The sequence below is a fragment of the Streptopelia decaocto genome (genome assembly GCF_964273445.1).
Source record: "Streptopelia decaocto genome assembly, chromosome: 28".
NCBI lineage: Eukaryota > Metazoa > Chordata > Aves > Columbiformes > Columbidae > Streptopelia > Streptopelia decaocto.
Genome location: NC_138683.1, coordinates 463579 through 485865, shown reverse-complemented (window position 1 = coordinate 485865; position 22287 = coordinate 463579). Strand labels below are relative to the sequence as shown.

The 22287-nt window shown below is 62.6% G+C and overlaps 3 protein-coding genes across 3 annotated transcripts in view; 1 reads left to right on the top strand and 2 right to left on the bottom strand.

Annotated features, from left to right (window-relative positions):
- Window positions 1–767: 767 nt before the first annotated feature.
- CADM4 (cell adhesion molecule 4) lies at window positions 768–16281 on the bottom strand. The gene is made up of 9 exons (XM_082073837.1): window positions 16196–16281; window positions 12563–12709; window positions 10574–10726; window positions 8705–8839; window positions 6042–6203; window positions 4138–4228; window positions 2972–3165; window positions 1570–1698; window positions 768–897 (listed from the first exon to the last, which is right to left on the bottom strand). The coding sequence occupies exons 1-9, from the start codon at window positions 16251–16253 to the stop codon at window positions 791–793; spliced, it is 1176 nt and encodes a 391-aa protein (XP_081929963.1). The 5' UTR covers window positions 16254–16281; the 3' UTR covers window positions 768–790.
- A 1229-nt stretch (window positions 16282–17510) lies between these two features.
- ETHE1 (ETHE1 persulfide dioxygenase) lies at window positions 17511–22206 on the bottom strand. Its single transcript, XM_082073839.1, has 7 exons — window positions 22069–22206; window positions 21793–21937; window positions 21161–21306; window positions 20418–20547; window positions 18472–18561; window positions 17955–18071; window positions 17511–17687 (listed from the first exon to the last, which is right to left on the bottom strand). The coding sequence occupies exons 1-7, from the start codon at window positions 22156–22158 to the stop codon at window positions 17635–17637; spliced, it is 771 nt and encodes a 256-aa protein (XP_081929965.1). The 5' UTR covers window positions 22159–22206; the 3' UTR covers window positions 17511–17634.
- The window catches only part of ATP4A (ATPase H+/K+ transporting subunit alpha), an 86318-nt gene continuing 81956 nt past the window's right edge, over window positions 17926–22287 (top strand). The window contains exon 1 of the mRNA XM_082073815.1: window positions 17926–17943. The gene's annotated coding sequence lies outside the window, so the exon portion shown is untranslated. The remainder of the gene's footprint in view (window positions 17944–22287) is intronic.

Sequence of the window (22287 nt, the reverse complement as noted above, 5' to 3'; positions counted from 1 at the left end):
GGGCGAGGGGGCGGGGCCACCCCGGGACACGCCCCCTCCTTCGGCCCCGCCCCCACCCCCTTCCCTCCCCCCCCTCCACGCGCGGGGACACGTGGACGCCCCTCCCCCCCCCCATGGCTTTGAGCTGCGGGGGACCCAGGAGTGCCCAGGGACCCAGGAGCGCCCCGGGGACCCAGGCGTCCGGGACCCTCCCCGCCCCCCATCCTGTGATGTCCCCCCATTGGCCCCAATGTCCGTGTGTCCCCCCCCATTGTCCCCAATGTCCTATTGGCTGTTCCATTGGCCCCTCGTTGGCCCCACGTCCCGTCGTGTCCCCCCCACAATGTCCCCAAGTGTCCCCTCAACGTCCCCTCATTGGCCCCAATGGCCCCCAAGTCTTCATGTCCCCATGTCCCCAATGTCCCCCAATGTCCCCATGTCCGTCCTCCTGTCCCATGTCCCCCTGTCCCCCATTGTCCCCCATTATCCCCGTTGTCCCCCCATTGGCCCCAATGTCCTTTTGTCCCCATATCCCCCCATGTCCCCAAGACTTTTGGTCCCCCCATTGTCCCCCATTGTCCCCATGTCCGTCCTCCTGTCCCGTGTCCCTTGTCCCCCCATTGTCCCCCCGTCCCTGTGTCCCCCTGTCTGTCCCCCCATCCCCCCATTGTCCCCCTGTCCCCCATTGTCCCATTGTCCCCCAATGTCCCCCTGTCCCCCATTGTCCCCATTGTCCCTCTGTCCCCCATTGTCCCATTGTCCCCCATTGTCCCCATTGTCCCCATGTCCCCTGTCCGTCCGTCCGTCCGTCCTAGATGAAGAACTCCTCGCGCCGTTTCCCGCCGTCCCCCCCCAGAAACGCCTCCCGCGCCTCCCCGGGCTCGTCCAATCCGCTCGCCTCGTGCGTCAGGTACGACCCTGCGGCGGCCAATCAGAGAGCGGCTCCCCCGCAGGGCCTCGCCCCTTCCCGCAGCGCCGCCCGAGCCTCCTGGCCCCGCCCACAGCCCACCGGCCCCGCCCCCAAATCCCGGCTGCTCCCCAATCCAAGCCCCGCCCCCTCCTTAAAGCCCCGCCCCCTTAATTCAAGCCCTTCCCGCTTCTAACAAGCCCCGCCCCTTAGCACAGCCCCGCCCCCTCGCCAAGCCACACTCCCTCCTAAGCTCCACCACTTTCGCAAGCTCCGCCCCCTCCCAAGCTCCGCCCCCAGCTCCACCCCATCCAGGCTCCACCCCTTCCCAAGCTCCTCCCCCTCCCCAAGCTCCACCCCTTCGCAAGCTCCACCCCTTCCCAAGCTCCACCCCTTCCCAGGCTCCACCCCCTCCCCAAGCTCCACCCCTCCCCCCCACTCCTTTAAAGCCCCACGAGGCCCCTCCCCCCTTGGCCCTGCCCCCTCCCATTGCCCCCACCCCGCCCATTTGGAAGCCCCCGCCCCTTTGGAGGCCCCGCCCCCTCCCCTTGACCCTTTGCCCTTTGCCCACTCCCCGCTGCCCCAGCCCATTTGGAAGCCCCGCCCCCCCGAAGGCGCCACCCCCTTGGCCCCGCCCCTCATTGGCCCCGCCCCCCTTGGCCCCGCCCCCCCGGCCCGCCCACCTTTCTGGCGCACGGAGCACCAGAGCAGCGCCCCCAGCAGGCAGAGCAGCAGGAACACCAGCAGCGCCAGGACCCCGCCCACGATGGCGAAGGGCGTGGCCTGGGGCGTGGCCAGCACCGCCCCCGCCGCTGCGGCACGGGGGGCGGGGTCAAGGGGGGGCGGGGTCAGTTGGTGGGTGGGGTCAGGGAGTGGGCGGGGCCAGGACCTTCCCCACCACTGTGGCACGGGGGCGGGTCACGGGGGGGCGGGGTCACGGGGGGGCGGGGTCACGGGGTGGGTGGGGTCAGGAGGGTGGTTTCAGGGGGTGGGCGTGGCCAGCACCGCCCCCGCTGCTGCGGCACGGGGGGCGGGGTCATGGGGGGGCGGAGTCATGGGGTCAGTTGGTGGGCGGGGTCAGGGGCTGGGCGTGGCCAAGACCACCCGTACCGCTGGGGAACGGGGGTGGGGTCACAGGGTGGGTGGGGTCACGTGTGTGGGCGTGGCCTGGGGGTGGGTGGGGCTGTGGAGGGGTGGGGTCTGAGTGGGCGGGGCTGGAGGCTCAGAGGGGGCGGGGCTGGTGGGGTGGGTGGGGCTTGTGGGGCTGCGGTGACAATAGGTGACAATGGGGTGACAATGGGTGACAGTAGGTGACAATAGATGACAATGGGTGACAACAGGATGACAGTGGGTGACAATACAATGACAATACGATGACAGTAGGTTACAGCGGGTGACTGTAGGTGACAATATGATGACAGTAGGTGACAATACGATGACAGTAGGTGACAATAGGTGACAATACGATGACAATAGATGCCAATAGATGCCAATAGATGACAGTAGGTGACAGTGGGTGACAATATGATGACAGTAGGTGACAGTGGGTGACAATGCGATATCAACAGATGACAAGATGATGACAATAGATGACAGTAGGTGACAGCAGATGACACTATGATGCCAATAGGTGACAATAGATGACAGTAGGTGACAAGACGATGACAATAGATGACAAGACGATGACAATAGATGACAGTAGGTGACAGTAGATGACACTACGATGCCATTAGGTGACAGTGGGTGACACTATGATGACAGCAGGTGACAGTAGGTGACAATAGGTGACAGTAGGTGACAATACGATGACAATAGATGACAGTGGATGACAGTAGGTGACAATATGATGACAGTAGGTGACAATATGATGACAGTGGGTGACAATAGATGACAATAGATGACAGTGGGTGACAACAGGATGACAATAGATGACAATACGATGACAATAGATGACAGTAGGTGACACTATGATGCCAGTAGGTGACACTACGATGACAGTAGGTGACAGTAGGTGACACTACGATGCCAATAGATGCCAATAGGTGACAACAGGTGACAATAGGTGACACTGTGATGTCGCGGTACCGTGGACGCGCAGGCCCACGCTGGCGCTGCCGCGTCCCAGCGCGTTGGCGGCCGAGCAGCTGTAGGTGTCGCCGTTGTCCCCCGGGCCCAGGTCGGGGACGCGAAGCTCCGCCCCCCAGGGCCCCGCCCGCTGCTCCGCCCGCCCCGGAACAGGAAGTGACCCGTTGGAGCGCGACCACGACACCTCCGTGGGGCTGGGGGGCGGGGACACGGGGTCAGGGGGACAGGGGGACAGTGGGGACAATGGGGACATTGGGGACATTGGGGACAATGGGGACAATGGGGACATTGGGGACAATGAATCAGTGGGGACAGTGGGGACAATGGGGACATTGAAGACAATGGGGATATTGGGTCAGTGGGGACAATGGGGACAACGGGGTCATTGGGGACATTGGGGGAAATGGGGACATTGGGGACAATGGGGACAATGGGGACAATGGGGACAATGGGGACAATGGGGGCAATGGGGACATTGGGGTCAATGGGGACAATGGGGACAATGGGGACATTGAAGACAATGGGGATATTGGGTCAGTGGGGACAATGGGGACAATGGGGTCAGTGGGGACATTGGGGGTAATGGGGACAATGGGGGCGATGGGGACAATGGGGACACAGGGGACATTGGGGACAATGGGGGGACATGGGGACATTGGGAGCAATGGGGACGATGGGGACATTGGGGACAATGGGGACACCACCCAGACTCAGCTCCACCCCCCTTGGCCCCACCCCACGTGTCCCCAGGGGTGTCCCCACGATGTCCCCAATGCCCCCAATGGCGGGTGACAGGGGTGTCCCCAATGTCCCCAAGGGTTGGTGGCACTCACGGGGGGTTCCCGGTGACCCCGCAGCTCAGCCCCAGCGTGTCCCCTGTGTCCCCATTGTCCCCCATCCCACCCCATGATGTCCCCAGGGGTGTCCCCATGATGTCCCCTGATGTCCCCATGATGTCCCCAATGTCCCCAAGGGTTGGTGGCACTCACGGGGGGTTCCCGGTGACGCTGCAGCTCAGCACCAGCATGTCCCCTGTGTCCCCATTGTGTCCCCATCCCACCCCATGATGTCCCCAGGGGTGTCCCCATGATGTCCCCTGATGTCCCCATGATGTCCCCGATGTCCCCATGATGTCCCCGATGTCCCCAAGGGTTGGTGGCACTCACGGGGGGTTCCCGGTGACGCTGCAGCTCAGCACCAGCGTGTCCCCCTCGCGCAGCACCCGCGGGGACACCTGGATGCGCACGCTGGGGGGGTCTGGGGACACGGGGACACGACAGGACACGGTCACCCAGGGACCCCAGGGACCCCCAGTCCATCCCAGTTCATCCCAGTCCATCCCAGTTCCCCCATTGACCTCCCAGTCTTTCCCATTGACTTCTCAGTCTCTTCCAGTCCATCCCATTGACCTCCCAGTCCATCCCATTGACTTCCAGTCCATCCCATTGACCTCCCAGTCCATCCCATTGACCTCCCAGTCCCTCCCAGTCCATCCCATTGACCTCCCAGTCCCTTCCAGTCCATCCCATTGACCTCCCAGTGTCTCCCATTGACCTCCCAGTCTTTCCCATTGACTTCCCATTGACTTCCAGTCCATCCCATTGACCTCCCAGTCCCTCCCATTGACTTCCCAGTTACTTCCAGTCTCTCCCATTGACCTCCCAGTCACTCCCATTGACTTCCAGTCCACCCCAATGACCTCCCAGTCCCAGCCCAGTCTCTCCCAGTCCCTCCCATTCTCTCCCATTGACCTCCCAGTCTCTTCCAGTTCCTCCCATTGACCTCCCAGTCCCTCCCAGTCCATCCCATTGACCCCCCAGTCTCTCCCATTGACCTCCCAGTCACTTCCAGTTCATCCCATTGACCCCCCATTGACTTCCAGTCCATCCCACTGACCTCCCAGTCTCCCCCATTAACTTCTCAGTCTCTTCCAGTCCATCCCATTGACCCCCCAGTCCCTCCCATTGACCCCCCAGTCCCTCCCATTGACCTCCCAGTCCATCCCATTGACCTCCCAGTCCCTCCCAGTTCCCCCCATTGACCTCCCAGTCTCATCCCAGTCCATCCCATCGACTTCCAGTCCATCCCATTGACTCCCCAGTCCCTCCCATTGACCTCCCAGTTCCCCGCATTGACCTCCCAGTCCATCCCATTGACCTCCCAGTCCCTTCCAGTCCCATCCCAGTCCATCCCATTGACCTCCCATTGACTTCCAGTCCATCCCATTGACCTCCCAGGCTCTCCCATTGACCTCCCATTGACCTCCCAGTCCCCTCCCCAGTCCCATCCCAGTCCATCCCATTGACTTCCAGTTGCTCCCATTGACCTCCCAGTCCCTCCCAGTCCCATCCCAGTCCATCCCATTGACTTCCAGTTGCTCCCATTGACCTCCCAGTCCCTCCCAGTCCCCCCCATTGAACTCCCAACCCTCCCAGTTGCTCCCATTGACCTCCCATTCCCATCTCAGTCCATCCCATTGACCTCCCAGTGTCTCCCATTGACCTCCCAGTCTTTCCCATTGACTTCTCAGTCTCTTCCAGTCCATCCCATTGATCTCCCATTGACTTCCAGTCCCTCCATTGACCTCCCAGTCCCTCCCATTGACCTCCCAGTCCATCCCATTGACTCCCCAGTCCCTCCCAGTCCATCCCATTGACTCCCCAGTCCCTCCCAGTCCCTCCAAGTCCATCCCAGTCCCTCCCATTGACCTCCCAGTCCCTCCCAGTCCCTCCCATTGACCTCCCAGTCCCTCCCAGTCCCTCCCATTGACCTCCCAGTCCCTCCCAGTCCCTCCCATTGACCCCCCAGTCCCTCCCAGTTCCCTCCCAGCCCTTCCCAGTCCCATCCCAGTCCCTCCCAGTCCCTCCATTGACCTCCCAGTCCATCCCATTGATCCCCCAGTGTTTCCCATTGACCTCCCAGTCCATCCCATTGACCTCCCACTCCCACCCAGTCCCATCCCAGTCCCTCCCAGTCCCTCTCAGTCACTTCCAGTCCATCCCATTGACCCCCCAGTCCCTCCCAGCCCCTCCCAGTCCCCCCCAGTCCCCCCATTGCCCCCATCACTCACACTGCACGTCCAGCGTGAGCTGCGCCCGGCGCCGCTGTCCCCGCAGGGCGGGATGTGTCACCTCGCAGGTGACGGTGGCCCCGTGGTCCCCGCGCTCCACGCGCAGCCGCAGCACGTTCAGCTGCCGGAACACCAGCCCCCGCTGCTCCCGGCTGGGGACGCCTGAATGGGGACATGGGGACAATGGGGGCGATGGGGGCGATGGGGACATGGGGACAATGGGGGCGATGGGGACAATGGGGGCAATGGGGACAATGGGGACAATGGGGGCAATGGGGACAATGGGGGCAATGGGGGCAATGGGGGCAATGGGGACAATGGGGACAATGGGGACAATGGGGACAATGGGGGCAATGGGGACAATGGGGGCAATGGGGGCAATGGGGACATTGGGGGCAATGGGGACAATGGGGACAATGGGGACAATGGGGACAATGGGGACATTGGGGACATTGGGGACAATGGGGACATTGGGGGCAATGGGGACATTGGGGGCAATGGGGACAATGGGGACAATGGGGGCAATGGGGACATTGGGGACATTGGGGGCAATGGGGACAATGGGGACAATGGGGACAATGGGGGCAATGGGGACATTGGGGGCAATGGGGGCAATGGGGACAATGGGGACAATGGGGGCAATGGGGACAATGGGGACAATGGGGGCAATGGGGACAATGGGGACAATGGGGACATTGGGGGCGATGGGGACAGTGGGGATAATGGGGGTGATGGGGATAATGGGGGGTGTGGGGGGGATATGGGGCCATGGCCATTGTCCCCATTGACCCCTCACTGTCCCCATGTCCCCATTCTCCCCATTATCCCCATTGCCCCCATATCCCCCCATTATCCCCAATGTCCCCATTGTCCCCATATTCCCATTATCCCCCCCATTATCCCCAGTGTCCCCATTATCCCCATTGTCCCCATATCCCCCCCACACCCCCCATTGTCCCCCTGTCCCCATTATCCCCAATGTCCCCACCCCCCCCGTCCCCCTGTCCCCCATTGTCCTCCTGTCCCCCCATTGTCCCCCTGTCCCCCCATTGTCCCCATTATCCTTATTGTCCCCATTGACCCCTCACTGTCTCCATTATCCCCACTGACTCCACTGTCCCCATACCCCTATGTCCCCATATCCCCATTATCCCCATTGACCCCATTGTCCCCATGTCCCCCTGTCCCCATATCCCCCCATTATCCCCAATGTCCCCAATGTCTCCATTGACCCCTCACTGTCCCCATTATCCCCATTGACCCCATTGTCCCCATGTCCCCCCATTATCCCCAATGTCCCCATTATCCCCATTGACCCCATATCCCCCCATTGTCCCCATTGACCCCATTGTCCCCATTATCCCCAGTGTCCCCATTATCCCCAATGTCCCCATATCCCCCCCACACCCCCCATTGTCCCCATGTCCCCATTATCCCCAATGTCCCCATTATCCCCAATGTCCCCATATCCCCCCCACACCCCCCATTGTCCCCATGTCCCCATCATCCCCAATGTCCCCATTATCCCCAATGTCCCCATATCCCCCAATTCCCCCCATTATCCCCAATGACCCCATTATCCCCATTGTCCCCATTGACCCCCTCACTGTCCCCATCATCCCCATTGACCCCATTGTCCCCATATCCCCCCATTATCCCCATTGTCCCCATTGACCCCTCACTGTCCCCATTATCCCCATGACCCCATATCCCCCCGTTATCCCCAATGTCCCCATTGTCCCCATTATCCCCATTGACCCCATTGTCCCCATGTCCCCATATCCCCCTGTCCCCATGTCCTCATTACCCCAATGTCCCCATATCCCCCATTGCCCCCATTGTCCCCTCCCACCCCCCTGTTGTCCCCGCCCCCCGCCGGCCCCGCCCCGCCGGCCCCGCCCACCCCGCTGGCCCCGCCCCCGTTGTCATGGTTACCGCTGAGCTCCCTGCGGTCGCGGTACCAGCGCAGCCCCGCCCCTCCCCGGCCCCGCCCCCCGTGGCCCCGCCCCCGTTGCCCCGGTTACCGCTGAGCTCCCTGCGGTCGCGGTACCAGCGCAGCCCCGCCCCTCCCGCTGACCCCGCCCCCCGTGGCCCCGCCCCCGTTGCCCCGGTTACCGCTGAGCTCCCTGCGGTCGCGGTACCAGCGCAGCCCCGCCCCTCCCGCTGACCCCGCCCCCCGCCGGCCCCGCCCCCGTTGTCATGGTTACCGCTGAGCTCCCTGCGGTCGCGGTACCAGCGCAGCCCCGCCCCTCCCGCTGACCCCGCCCCCCGTGGCCCCGCCCCCGTTGCCCCGGTTACCGCTGAGCTCCCTGCGGTCGCGGTACCAGCGCAGCCCCGCCCCTCCCGCTGACCCCGCCCCCCGTGGCCCCGCCCCCGTTGCCCCGGTTACCGCTGAGCTCCCTGCGGTCGCGGTACCAGCGCAGCCCCGCCCCTCCCGCTGACCCCGCCCCCCGCCGGCCCCGCCCCCGTTGTCATGGTTACCGCTGAGCTCCCTGCGGTCGCGGTACCAGCGCAGCCCCGCCCCTCCCGCTGACCCCGCCCCCCGTGGCCCCGCCCCCGTTGCCCCGGTTACCGCAGAGCTCCCTGCGGTCGCGGTACCAGCGCAGCCCCGCCCCTCCCGCCGGCCCCGCCCCCCGTGGCCCCGCCCCCGTTGCCATGGTTACCGCTGAGCTCCCTGCGGTCGCGGTACCAGCGCAGCGCCGCCGGGGGGCGCGCTCGGGGCACGAGGCAGCGCAGCTCCAGCTCCGCCCCCGCCACGGCCACGCCCCCCTGCGTCACTTCCGGCTCGGCGGGCGGCACTGGGGGGTGGGGAGGGAGACGGGGTCAGTGGGGACAATGGGGACAATGGGGGGATATGGGGGTAATGGGGGGAATGGGGACATTGGGGGCAATGGGGACAATGGGGACATTGGGGACATTGGGGACAATGGGGACATTGGGGGCAATGGGGGCAATGGGGACAATGGGGGGATATGGGGGTAATGGGGGGAATGGGGACATTGGGGGCAATGGGGACATTGGGGACATGGGGGGCAATGGGGACAATGGGGGCAATGGGGACAATGGGGACAATGGGGACAGTGGGGACAATGGGGACAGTGGGGGCATTGGGGGTAATGGGGACATTGGGGACATGGGGACATTATGGGTAATGGGGACATTGGGGGTAATGGGGACATTGGGGACATTGGGGGTAATGGGGACATTGGGGACATTGGGGGTAATGGGGACAATGGGGACATTGGGGGCAATGGGGACATTGGGGGTAATGGGGACATTGGGGACAATGGGGGCGATGGGGACATTGGGGACATTGGGGGTAATGGGGACAATGGGGACATGGGGACAATGGGGGTGTGACCCCGCCGCTCCCATGTCCCCAATGTGACCCCCCAGTGTCCCCAGGTGTCCCCAACAATGTGACCCCAGTGTCCCCAGTGTCCCCAACATGTCCCCAGTGTGACCCCAGTGTCCCCAAGTGTCCCCAGCGATGCCACCGATCCAGTTCGTGTGGCCCGTGGGTGACAGTGGCAGGAAGTGCCACCACACCCCGGTGTCCCCAATGTCCCCGGTGTCCCCACATCCTCCCGTGGGCTCCCCAGTGTCCCCAATGTGACCCCAGGTGTCCCCAGTGTCCCCAGCAATGACACCGGACCGGTTTGGGTGTCCTGTGGGTGACACCAGCAGGAAGTGCCACCACATCCCTGTGTCATCAGTGTCACCAATGTCCGCACGTGTCCCCAAGTGACCCCAATGTCCTGTGATGTCCCCCATGTGTCCCCAATGTCCCCATTGTCCTCAGGTGTCCTGTGATGTCCCCAATGTCCCCATGTGTCTCCAGTGTCCCCAAGTGTCCCAAATGTCCCCAAGTGTCCCCAGGTGTCCTGTGATGTCCCCAAGTGACCCCAATGTCCTGTGATGCCCCCACATTTCCCCAATGTCCCCAAATGTCCCCAAGTGTCCCCAAGTGTCCTGTGATGTCCCCAATGTCCCCAGTGTTCTGTGTCCCCATGGCCCCCATTGTCCCCATCGACCCATCGCCCTCAATGTCCCCAATGTCCCCATTGCCCCCATTGTCCCCCCAATGTCCCCATTGTCCCCAATATCCCCATCACCCTCAATGTCCCCATTGTCCCCATTGTCCCCAATGTCCCCATTGCCCCCATTGTCCCCATTGACCCCAATGTCCCCATGAGCCCCAATGTCCCCATCGCCCCCATCACCCCCAATGTCCCCATCGCCCCCCATGTCCCCAATGTCCCCATTGCCCCCATCACCCCCAATGTCCCCATTGCCCCCATTGTCCCCCCACTGTCCCCATTGACCCCAATGCCCCCAATGTCCCCATCGCCCCCAATGTCCCCAATGTCCCCATTGCCCCCAATGTCCCCATCGCCCCCAATGTCCCCATCGCCCCCATTGCCCCCAATGTCCCCATTGCCCCCAATGTCCCCATCGCCCCCAATGTCCCCATCGCCCCCATTGCCCCCAATGTCCCCATCGCCCCCACTGTCCCCATGTCCCCATCTCACCCAGCACGGTGAGGGCCCCGCTGTGTGTCCGCGGGTGCTCCCCGTAGATTTGGCAGCTGTACCCCCCGTCGTCCTCCAGGCGCGCGGGGCTGAGCCCGACCCGCAGGCGGCGCCGGCTGAACTCCAGCAGCTGGAACCGCTCGTCCTTGAGAGCTGTGACGTCATCATTACATCATCAGTGACGTCATTGACATAGAACATCATCAACAACATCATTGACATCATAGAGCATCATCAACATCACAGGGACAGGGACAGCGGCTGAACTCGGGCAGCTGGAACCGCTCGTCCTTCAGCGCTGTGACGTCATCATGATGTCATCAGTGACGTCATCATCATCAACATCATCATCAACATCATCAACATCATAGAGCATCATCAACACCATCAACAGCAGCTCAACTCCAGCAGCTGGAACCGCTCGTCCTTGAGAGCTGTGACGTCAGAGTGACGTCATCATGACATCATCATCATCAACATCATCAACATCATCAACGTCATCAACATCATCAATGTCATCAACATAGAGCATCATCAACATCATCAACGTCAATAACGTCATCAACGTCATCAATGTCATCAACATAGAGCATCATCATCATCATCAACAGCATCAACAGCATCAACAGCATCATCATCATCAATGTCATCAACATAGAGCATCATCATCATCAACAGCATCAACATCATCAACATCATCATCATCATCAATGTCATCAACATAGAGCATCATCAACAGCATCAACAGCATCAACAGCATCAACAGCATCAACAGCATCATCATCATCAACATCATCAACATCGTCAACAGCATCAACATCAACATCATCATCATCAACAGCATCAACAGCATCAACATGGAGCATCATCAACATCATAGGGACAGCGGCTGAACTGCAGCAGCTGGAGCCGCTCGGCCTTCGGGGCTGTGACATCACCGTGATGTCATCGTGACATCATCATCAACATCATCAACAGCATAGAGCATCATGGACACAGTGACATAGGGACAACATCATCAACACCATAGTGACATCAACATCATAGCGCATCATCGACACAGTGACGTCACCAACACAGTGACATCACCAACACAGTGACATCACCGACACAGTGACATCACTGACACAGTGACGTCACCGACACAGTGACGTCACCGACACAGTGACATCACCAACACAGTGACATCACCAACACAGTGACGCCATCGACACAGTGACGTCACCAACACAGTGACATCACCAACACAGTGACATCACTGACACAGTGACGTCATCGACACAGTGACGTCACCGACACAGTGACATCACCAACACAGTGACATCACCGACACAGTGACGTCATCGACACAGTGACGTCACCAACACAGTGACGTCACCAACACAGTGACATCACCAACACAGTGACATCACCGACACAGTGACGTCATCGACACAGTGACGTCACCAACACAGTGACGTCACCAACACAGTGACATCACCAACACAGTGACATCACCGACACAGTGACGTCATCGACACAGTGACGTCACCAACACAGTGACATCACCAACACAGTGACGTCATCGACACAGTGACATCACCAACACAGTGACATCACCGACACAGTGACGTCATCAACACAGTGACGTCATCAACACAGTGACATCATCAACACAGTGACGTCATCAACACAGTGACGTCATCAACACATGTTCCAATGTCCCCATCACCCCCATCGCCCCCAATGTCCCCAATGTCCCCATTGCCCCCATTGCCCCCATTGCCCCCATTGCCCCCATTGCCCCCATGTGTCCCCCTGTCCCCATGTGTCCCCATGTCCCCCCATGTGCCCCTATGTCCCCCAGTCCCATTGTCCCCCCAGTGTCCCCAATGTCCCCATTGCCCCCATTGACCCCCATGTCCCCATTGTCCCCAATGTCCCCATCACCCCCATCGCCCCCGTTGTCCCCGTTGTCCCCGTTGTCCCCATGTCCCCATTGTCCCTCACCGCGGGTGCCGTTGAAGAACAGCGTCTGCCGCGCCGGGTTCTGGATGACGACGATGGAGCCGTCGTAGCCGTGCAGGTGACACGTCAGCTCGGCCGCGTCCCCCTCCAGGACGGTGACATTGTCGGCAACCAGCTCCTGCGCCCCGCCTGGACATGGGGACAATGGGGACAATGGGGGCGATGGGGGCAATGGGGGCGATGGGGGCGATGGGGACGATGGGGGCGATGGGGGCAATGGGGGCGATGGGGGCAACGGGGGCGATGGGGACAATGGGGACATTGGGGGCGATGGGGACATTGGGGACATTGGGAACAATGGGGGTAATGGGGGCAATGGGGGCAATGGGGGCGATGGGGACAATGGGGGCGATGGGGACATTGGGGACATTGGGGACAATGGGGGCAATGGGGGCGATGGGGACATTGGGGGCAATGGGGACATCATGGGGACATCATGGGGACATCATGGGGACAATGGGGGTAATGGGGCCATTGGGGGTAATGGGGATATAGGGGACAATGGGGACACTGGGAGCATTGGGGACGTTGGGGACAATGGGGGCAATAGGGATATAGGGGACAATGGGGACACATGGGGACACATGGGGACATTGGGGGATATGGGGACATTGGGGACAATGGGGGGATACGGGGGGATATGGGGGGACATGGGGGACAATGGGGACACTGGGGACACTGGGGACCATTGGGGCAACAGGGATATAGGGGACCATGGGGACAATGGGGACACATGGGGACATTGGGGACAATGGGGGCACATGGGGACATTGGGGACAATGGGGACACATGGGGGGATATGGGGACATGGGGACATTGAGGGCAATGGGGGGACAAAGGGACAGGGGGACATGGGGATAATGGGGGACAGTGGGGACATGGGGACAGGGGAGACTGGGGACACCGGGCTGGTGGCAGCACAGGGACACCCCCCAACCACGGTGACACCAGCCTGGGGCAGAGATGATGTCACGGCCCCGGACGCCTGGGTCCCCCCCGAACGCCTGGGTCCCTCCCGAACTCCTGGGTCCCCCCCGAATGCCTGGGTCCCTCCCGAACTCCTGGGTCCTTTGGGGCACTCCTGGGTCCCTCCCAGGACTCCTGGGTCCCTCAGAACTCCTGGGTCCCTCCCGAACGCCTGGGTCCCTCCCAGACGCCTGGGTCCCTGGGGTACTCCTGGGTCCTTTGGGGCACTCCTGGGTCCCTCCCGAACTCCTGGGTCCCTCAGAACTCCTGGGTCCCTCCCGAATGCCTGGGTCCCTGGGGTACTCCTGGGTCCCTTGGGGCATTCCTGGGTCCCCCCCAAACTCCTGGGTCCCCCCCAAACTCCTGGGTCCCTCCAGAACTCCTGGGTCCCTCCCGAACGCCTGGGTCCCTGGGGCACTCCTGGGTCCCTCCCGGACGCCTGGGTCCCCCCTCGGCCTCATTGGTGCCCACAGCATCACCTCCGGTTGCCGTGACGACACCGGGTTGTCCCCAAGCGAGGGGGGGGTGACACGAGGGGGGTGACACCGGGGGGGGGGGGGGGGTGACATCGCGTTTTCGCTGTGTCAGCACAATCCGCCCCTCCCCCCCCGCCCAGGGTCACCGTCACGGCCAAGGTCACCAACACAAGGTCACCCGGGGACCCAGGCGTCCGGGAGGGAACCCAGGCGTTCGGGGGGGACCCAGGCGTTCGGGAGGGGACCCAAATAGGGGACCCAGGCGTCCGGGAGGGACCCAGGCGTCCAGGAGGGACCCAGGCGTCCGGGAGGGGACCCAAATAGGGGACCCAGGCATTCGGGAGGGACCCAGGCGTCCGGGAGGGGACCCAGGCGTCCGGGAGGGACCCAAATAGGGGACCCAGGCATCCGGGAGGGACCCAGGCGTCCGGGAGGGACCCAAATAGGGGACCCAGGCGTCCGGGGGGGACCCAGGCGTCCGGGAGGGACCCAAATAGGGGACCCAGGCGTCCGGGAGGGACCCAGGCGTCCGGGTGCTGCCCACGGAGGTGACACGGGGACAAGTGACACATTGTTCCCGCCATCATTCCCCCCCCCCCCACTCGGACGCCTGGGTCCCCTCCTGAATGGGTGCTGGGGGGGGGGGGGGATGGGTGGCAGGCGCCCGGACGCCTGGGTCCCCTCCCGGACGCCTGGGTCCACAATGGCCCTTTCTGTGCCACCCACGCCGGGGGGGGGACGGGCCGGCGCTGCCTGGCACCCTGGAGGGGACCCAGGCGTCCGGGGGGACCCAGGAGTGCCCCAGGGACCCAGGAGTGCCCCAGGGACCCAGGCGTCCGGGATGGGGGGGGGGTGGGGGGAGGGGACACACGTGGGGACATGGGGGGGGGACAATGGGGGGGGGGGTTGAAGGTGATGGGGACAAACTAAGGGGGGTTTGGGGACAATTTAAGGGGGTTTGGGGACAATTTAAAGGGATTTTGGGGACAATTTAAGGGGTTTGGGGACAATTTGGGGACAATTTGGGGCCAATTTAAGGGATTTTGGGCCCAATTGGGGACAATTTAAGGGTTTCAGGGACAATTTAAGGGGTATCGGGACAATTTGGGGCCAATTTAAGGGGTTTTGGGGACAATTTGGGATAATTTGGGGTCAATTTAAGGGCTTTGGGGACAATTTGGGGGCATTTTGGGGCCCAATTTAAGGGGTTTTGGGCCAAATTTGGGGGATTTTGAGCCCAATTTGGGGCATTTTGGGCCCAAATTAAGGGGTTTTGGGCCCAATTTAAGGGGTTTTGGGTCCAATTTGGGGGATTTTGGGCCCAATTTAAGGGGTTTTGGGTCCAATTTGGGGGATTTTGGGCCCAATTTAAGGGGTTTTGGGTCCAATTTGGGGCATTTTGTGCCCATTTAAGGGATTTTGGTCCCAATTTAAGGGGTTTTTGGGACAATTTAAGGGGTTTTGGGCCCAATTTGGGGACAATTTAAGGGGTTTGGGGACAATTTAAGGGGGTTTGGGGACAATTTGGGGACAATTTAAGGGGGTGGGGGACAATTTAAAGGGTTTTGGTCCCAATTTGGGGCATTTTGAGCCCAATTTAAGGGATTTTGGACCCAATTTAAGGGATTTTGGGCCCAATTTAAGGGGTTTTGGTCCCAATTTGGGGCATTTTGGGGCCAATTTGGGGCATTTTGGGGCCAATTTGGGGCATTTTGGGGCCAGTCTGGGGGGTTTTGGGCCCAATTTAAGGGGTTTTGGGCCCAATTTGGGGACAATTTAAGGGTTTTGGGGACAATTTAAAGGGTTTTGGTCCCAATTTGGGGCATTTTGAGCCCAATTTAAGGGATTTTGGGCCCAATTTAAGGGGTTTTGGTCCCAATTTGGGGCATTTTGGGGCCAGTCTGGGGGGTTTTGGTCCCAATTTAAGGGCTTTCGGGCCCAATTTGGGGACAATTTGGGGTCAATTTCAGGGGTTTTGGGCCCATTTTGGGGCGGGGGGGGGTGGGGGGTGGGGGCTGCGGGTCCGGGGGGGTGGGGGATGGGTGTGGGGGGGGGGTCGGGGCCGTTTTGGGGGGGATGGGGGGGGCGGGGTCGGGGTTTTTTGGGGCCGGGGGGGGTGGGGGGGGTGGGGGATGGGCGGGGGGGTCGGGGGGTGTTTTGGGGGGGGTCTCACCCAGCGCGGTCGCCCAGAGCAGCAGCAGCAGCAGCGGGGGGGGCGGGGGGGGCTCCATGGCGGCTGCGAGCGGCCGCTGCACCTGATCCCCGAGGATAATGAGATGCAAGGGAGCGGCCAATGGGGAGCGAGGGGCGGGGCGAGGGGGTGCGGGGGCTCAACCAACGGGAGAGAGCGGGGGGGGGGGTAATGAGATGCGGGGGAGCGGCCAATGGGGAGGGAGGGGCGGGGCGAGGGGATGTGGGGGCTCAACCAACGGGAGAGAGGAAGGGGGGTAATGGGATGTGGGGGAGCGGCCAATGGGGAGAGAGGAGGGGGGGTAATGAGATGCAGGGGAGCAGCCAATGGGGAGAGGGGGGGCGGTAATGAGAGGGGGAGCAGCAAATGGGAGATGGGGGGGGGGGATGAGGGATGGTAATGAGATGCGGGGGAGCGGCCAATGGGAAGAGAGGAGGGGGGTAATGAGATGCGGGGGAGGGGCCAATGGGGAGGTGGGGGGGGAATGAGGGATGGTAATGAGATGCGGGGCAGCGGCCAATGGGGAGAGAGGAGGCTGAGGATAATGTATGTTAATGAGATGCGGGGGTTCAACCAATGGGAGAGAGGAGGGGGGGTAATGAGATGCGGGGGTTCAACCAATGGGAGAGAGGAGGGGGGGTAATGAGATGTGGGGGAGCGGCCAATGGGGAGAGAGGAGGCTGGGGATAATGAATGTTAATGAGATGCGGGGGAGCAGCCAATGGGGAGAGAGGAGGGGGGGTAATGAAATGCAGGGGAGCGGCCAATGGGAGAGAGCGGGGGGGGGGATGAGGGATGGTAATGATATGCAAGGAAACGGCCAATGGGAAGAGAGGAGGACAGGGATAATGTATGTTAATGAGATGCAAGAGCTCAACCAATGGGAGAGAGGAGGGGGTAATGAGATGCGGGGGAGCAGCCAATGGGGAGGGAGGGGCGGGGCAATGGGGTGCCACTATCTGGCAGCCCCATTGCCCCCTATAGCTCACTATTTGGCAGCCCCATAGCCCCCCAAGGCTCACTATTTGGCAGCCCCATTGCCCCCCAAGGCTCACTATCTGGCAGCCCCATTGCCCCCTATAGCTCACTATTTGGCAGCCCCATTGCCCCCCATGGCTCCGAGGGACCCAGGAGTTCGGGGCGGAACCAAAAAGTTGGGCGCGGAACCAAAGTTCGGGGTCACGGGGGCAGGGAGGGGGAGGTTTAGAGGTGGCACCGAGGCGCCCGGGGGGACCGGAAGTGATGTTGCACCGAGGCACATGGGGGGGAAACGAGCAGTTTGGGGCTCCCGGTTGGGTTTTGTTCATCCCGATCGTTTATTGAATTTCAAGGGAGGGACCCAGGAGTTCGGGAGGGGACCCAGGAGTGCGGGAGGGACCCAGGAGTGCGGGAGGGGGCGTGTCCAGCGTCTGTGGGCGGGGCTAAGCGGCGTCATCCTGGATCCCGCAGCGGAGATTGGCGGGAACGGCGACATCTGGGGGAGGGGAAGGGGCGGGGTTAGAGGGGACCCAGGAGTTCGGGAAAGGGATTATAGGGGAGGACCCAGGAGTTCGGGGAGGGACCCAGGCGTCCGGGAGGGGACCCAAATAAGGGACCCAGGAGTTCGGGGGGGACCCAGGCGTTCGGGAGGGGACGCAAATAGGGGACCCAGGAGTTCGGAAGGGACCCAGGCGTCCAGGGGGGACCCAGGAGTTCGGGAGGGGACCCAGGCATCCGGGAGGGACCCAGGCGTCCTGCGCACCCATGAGGCGGGGCCGGGGCAGCCCCAGCCCGTCCATCACGGTCACGAACTCGTCCAGACTCAGCGTCAAACGGGGGTTCAGCCGCTTCTCCTCCCCCACCGTGGACACCGTGTGACCTGCGGGGGAGGGGTCAGGACCCCCCGACCCCCCCGACCCCCAACTGACCCCCCCATGTCCCCCCATAACCCCAAAACCCCCAAATCTGCTCCCCCGAACTCCTGGGTCCCCCCCGAACTCCTGGGTCCCTCCCCATTCCCCCAATAACCCCCAAACCCCCCCACCCCGAACTCCTGGGTCCCCCCTCCCGAACTCCTGGGTCCCTCCCCATCCCCCCAATAACCCCCAAACCCCCCCACCCCGAACTCCTGGGTCCCCCCCCCCCCGAACTCCTGGGTCCCTCCTCCCGAACTCCTGGGTCCCTCCCCATCCCCCCAATAACCCCCAAATCCCTCCTCCCGAACTCCTGGGTCCCTCCTCCCGAACTCCTGGGTCCCTGGGGCACTCCTGGGTCCCCACCGCAATAGTCGTGTCCGGGGTAAATGGTGCAGGATTCGGGCAAAGTGAAGATTTGCTCATGGATGGAGCGGTACAGGGTGCGGGGGCAGCCTGCAGGGGGCGGGAGAGAGCACCAGTTCGTCCCAGTTCACCCCAGTTCACCCCAGTTCACCCCAGTTCATCCCAGTAAACAGAATGGTGCCGGGGGGGGCAGCACGGAACAGCCGCCGCCATGGCGACCGGTCACCATGGCAACCGCTATTCCATTCCCCTCCCCGGTGAACCCAGCGGCGCGGGGGGCAGCGCGGAACAGCCGCCGCTATGGCGACCGGTCACCATGGCAACGCCTATTCCAGTCCCCTCCCCGGTGAACCCAGCGGCGCGGGGGGCAGCGCGGAACAGCCGCCGCCATGGCGACCGGTCACCATGGCAACCGCTATTCCATTCCCCTCCCCGGTGAGCCCAGCGGCGCGGGGGGCAGCACGGAACAGCCGTTGCTATGGCGACCGGTCACCATGGCAACCACCGTTCTATTCAGCCCCCTACAGTGAACCAAGTGTCACCAGAGCTCCCCAGTTCATCCCAGTGACCCCCAGTCCATCCCAGTCCCTCCCAGTTCCCCCCAGTAGCACTTAGAGGCACCTCCCAGTGCTCCCAGTGTCACTCGGAACCTTCCCAGTTCATCCCAGTGACTCCCATTGCTTCTCCCAGTTCATCCCAGTGACCCCCCAGTTCATTCCAATCTCCTCCCAGTCCATCCCAGTTTATCCCAGTGACCCCCCAGTACATTCCAATCTCCTCCCAGTCCATCCCAGTTCATCCCAGTGACCCCCCAGTACATTCCAATCTCCTCCCAGTCCATCCCAGTCCATCCCAGTGACCCCCCAGTACATTCCAATCTCCTCCCAGTCCATCCCAGTTCATCCCAGTGACCCCCCAGTACACTCCAATCTCCTCCCAGTCCATCCCAGTTCATCCCAGTGACCCCCCAGTACATTCCAATCTCCTCCCAGTCCATCCCAGTTCATCCCAGTTCATCCCAGTACATTCCAATCTCCTCCCAGTCCATCCCAGTTCATCCCAGTGGCCCCCCAGTACATTCCAATCTCCTCCCAGTCCATCCCAGTGACCCCCCAGTACATTCCAATCTCCTCCCAGTTCATCCCAGTTCATCCCAGTGACCCCCCAGTACATTCCAATCTCCTCCCAGTTCATCCCAGTTCATCCCAGTGACCCCCCAGTACATTCCAATCTCCTCCCAGTCCATCCCAGTCCATCCCAGTTCATCCCAGTACATTCCAATCTCCTCCCAGTTCATCCCAGTGACCCCCCAGTTCATTCCAATCTCCTCCCAGTCCATCCCAGTTCATCCCAGTCTCCTCCCAGTTCATCCCAGTGACCCCCCAGTACATTCCAATCTCCTCCCAGTCCATCCCAGTTCATCCCAGTGACCCCCCCAGTACATTCCAATCTCCTCCCAGTCCATCCCAGTTCATCCCAGTTCATCCCAGTACATTCCAATCTCCACCCAGTTCATCCCAGTTCATCCCAGTGACCCCCCAGTCCATTCCAATCTCCTCCCAGTCCATCCCAGTGACCCCCCAGTACATTCCAATCTCCTCCCAGTCCATCCCAGTGACCCCCCAGTACATTCCAGTTCCCCCCATGTCCCCTCAACCCCCAAATCCCAACTGGGAGCCTCGAACCGGCCGTTTTCCCCCCATTTGCCTCGGTGCAACATCACTTCCGGTCCCCCAGGCGCCTCGGTGCCACCTCTAAACCTCCCCCCCTCTGCCCCCGCGACCCCGAACTTTGGTTCCGCCCGGATGGTTCCCATCCCAGTCCCTCCCATTGACCTCCCAGTGCCTCCCAGTCCATCCCAGTGACTCCCAATGACCCTCCCAGTGCCATCCCAGTCCCTCCCAGTATAAACCAGTATAAACCAGTTTAACCCAGTATGAACCCACCCTGCTGGAAGTCCGTCCGTCCGCAGCCGCGGATCAGCAGCGCGTCCCCCGTGAAAGCCGCTGATTGGTCGTCCAGAACGAGGGTGATGCAGCCGGGGGTGTGGCCGGGGGTGGGGCGCACGTGCAGGGCCTGGACCCAGGAGTGCCCCTTGGGACCCAGGAGTGCCCCAAAAGGGACCCAGGAGTGCCCCAGGGGACCCAGGAGTGCCCCAAAAGGTACCCAGGAGTGCCCCAGGGGACCCAGGAGTGCCCCAGGGGACCCAGGTGTGCCCCCAGAACCCCCAAAATGGACCCAGGAGTGCCCCAGGGGACCCAGGAGTGCCCCAAAAGGGACCCCATTGGCCCCTAATCCACCTCCAATAGCCCCCTTCCCCACATGAGGCCCCTCCCCCCAGAAGCCCCTCCCCCTTTGCCCCAAACCCCTCCCCCAGTCCCAAAGCCCCTCCCCCCAAAGCCACTCCCCCTTTGACCCCTCCCCAAGCCACTCCCCTTCAGCCCCTCCCCCCCTCTCGAAGCCACTCCCCCTTTGGCCCCTCCCCTTTGCCCCCCGACTGAAGCCACTCCCTCTTTGCCCCCTCCCCCCCGTTGGCCCCTCCCCCATGGGCCCCTCCCCCCTCCCGAAGCCCCGCCCCCGCCCCACTCACGAAGGCCCCTCCCCCCCGTGGCCCCCCAAAGCCTCTCCCCCGTTGGCCCCGCCCCCCCCCGAGGCCCCGCCCCCCCCCGCTGGCCCCGCCCCCACTCACGAAGGCGCCGAATCGCAGCTCGTCCCCCTCCCCCAGCAGCCGGTCCGCGCGGGCGCCGCTGGCGCCGGAAATGGCCGTTGGGCAGGAGAGAGCCAATCGGAGCGAGCCCGAGCCCGTCACGTGATCCGCGTGCACGTGCGTGTTCACTGAGGGACCCAGGAGTGCCCCAATGGACCCAGGAGTCCGGGAAGGGACCCAGGAGTTCGGGGAGGGACCCAGGAGTTCGGGGAAGAACGAAAGTTCCGGGCGGAACCAAAGTTCGGGGTCGCGGGGGCAGAGGGGGGGAGGTTTAGAGGTGGCACCGAGGCGCCTGGGGGACCGGAAGTGATGTTGCACCGAGGCAAATGGGGGGGAAACGGCCGGTTCGAGGCTCCCGGTTGGGATTTTGGGGTTGTGGGAACATGGGAGTTCAGGGGACCCAGGCGTTCGGGAGGGGACCCAGGAGTTCGGGAGGGGACCCAGGAGTTCGGGAGGGACCCAGGAGTTCGGGAGAGGACCCAGGAGTTCGGGAGGGACCCAGGAGTTCGGGAGGGACCCAGGAGTTCGGGAGGGACCCAGGAGTTCGGGAGGGGACCCAGGAGTTCGGGAGGGACCCAGGAGTTCGGGAGGGACCCAGGAGTTCCCCAAGGCACCTGCCCAGCGCACGCGCAGCCGCAGCTCGCGCAGCAGCCTCAGGTCTCGCGGCGCCGTCTCCAGGACGGGGTCGATCACCACGGCGTCACGTGACCGCGCGTCGGCGATGACGTAGGTGTACGTGCAGGACGCGGGCTCGAAAAGCTGCGCCCGGACGCCTGGGTCCCCATTCTCCCCGCCCCCCCCCCCCCCCCCATAGCGAACCCAGGCGTCCGGGTGACCCCCCCCCCCACCCAATATGAGGGACCCAGGCGTCCGGGCCCCGCCCCCCCCACCTGTCTGAGCAGCAACTTCCGGTCGGCGGCTCCTGTCGCGACAGAGCGCGCGAGCGCGACCGCGCGGGCGACGGCGCGGCGGGAAAACATGGCGGGAAAACGGCGCTTCCGGGGGCGCGCGCGGGAACTTTAAGAGCCCGTGGTGGGGGGGGTGGGGCCCGCGCCTTAAAGCGGCGACGCCTCTTAAAGGGGCGACGCCTGATTAGTGGGAACGAGTCT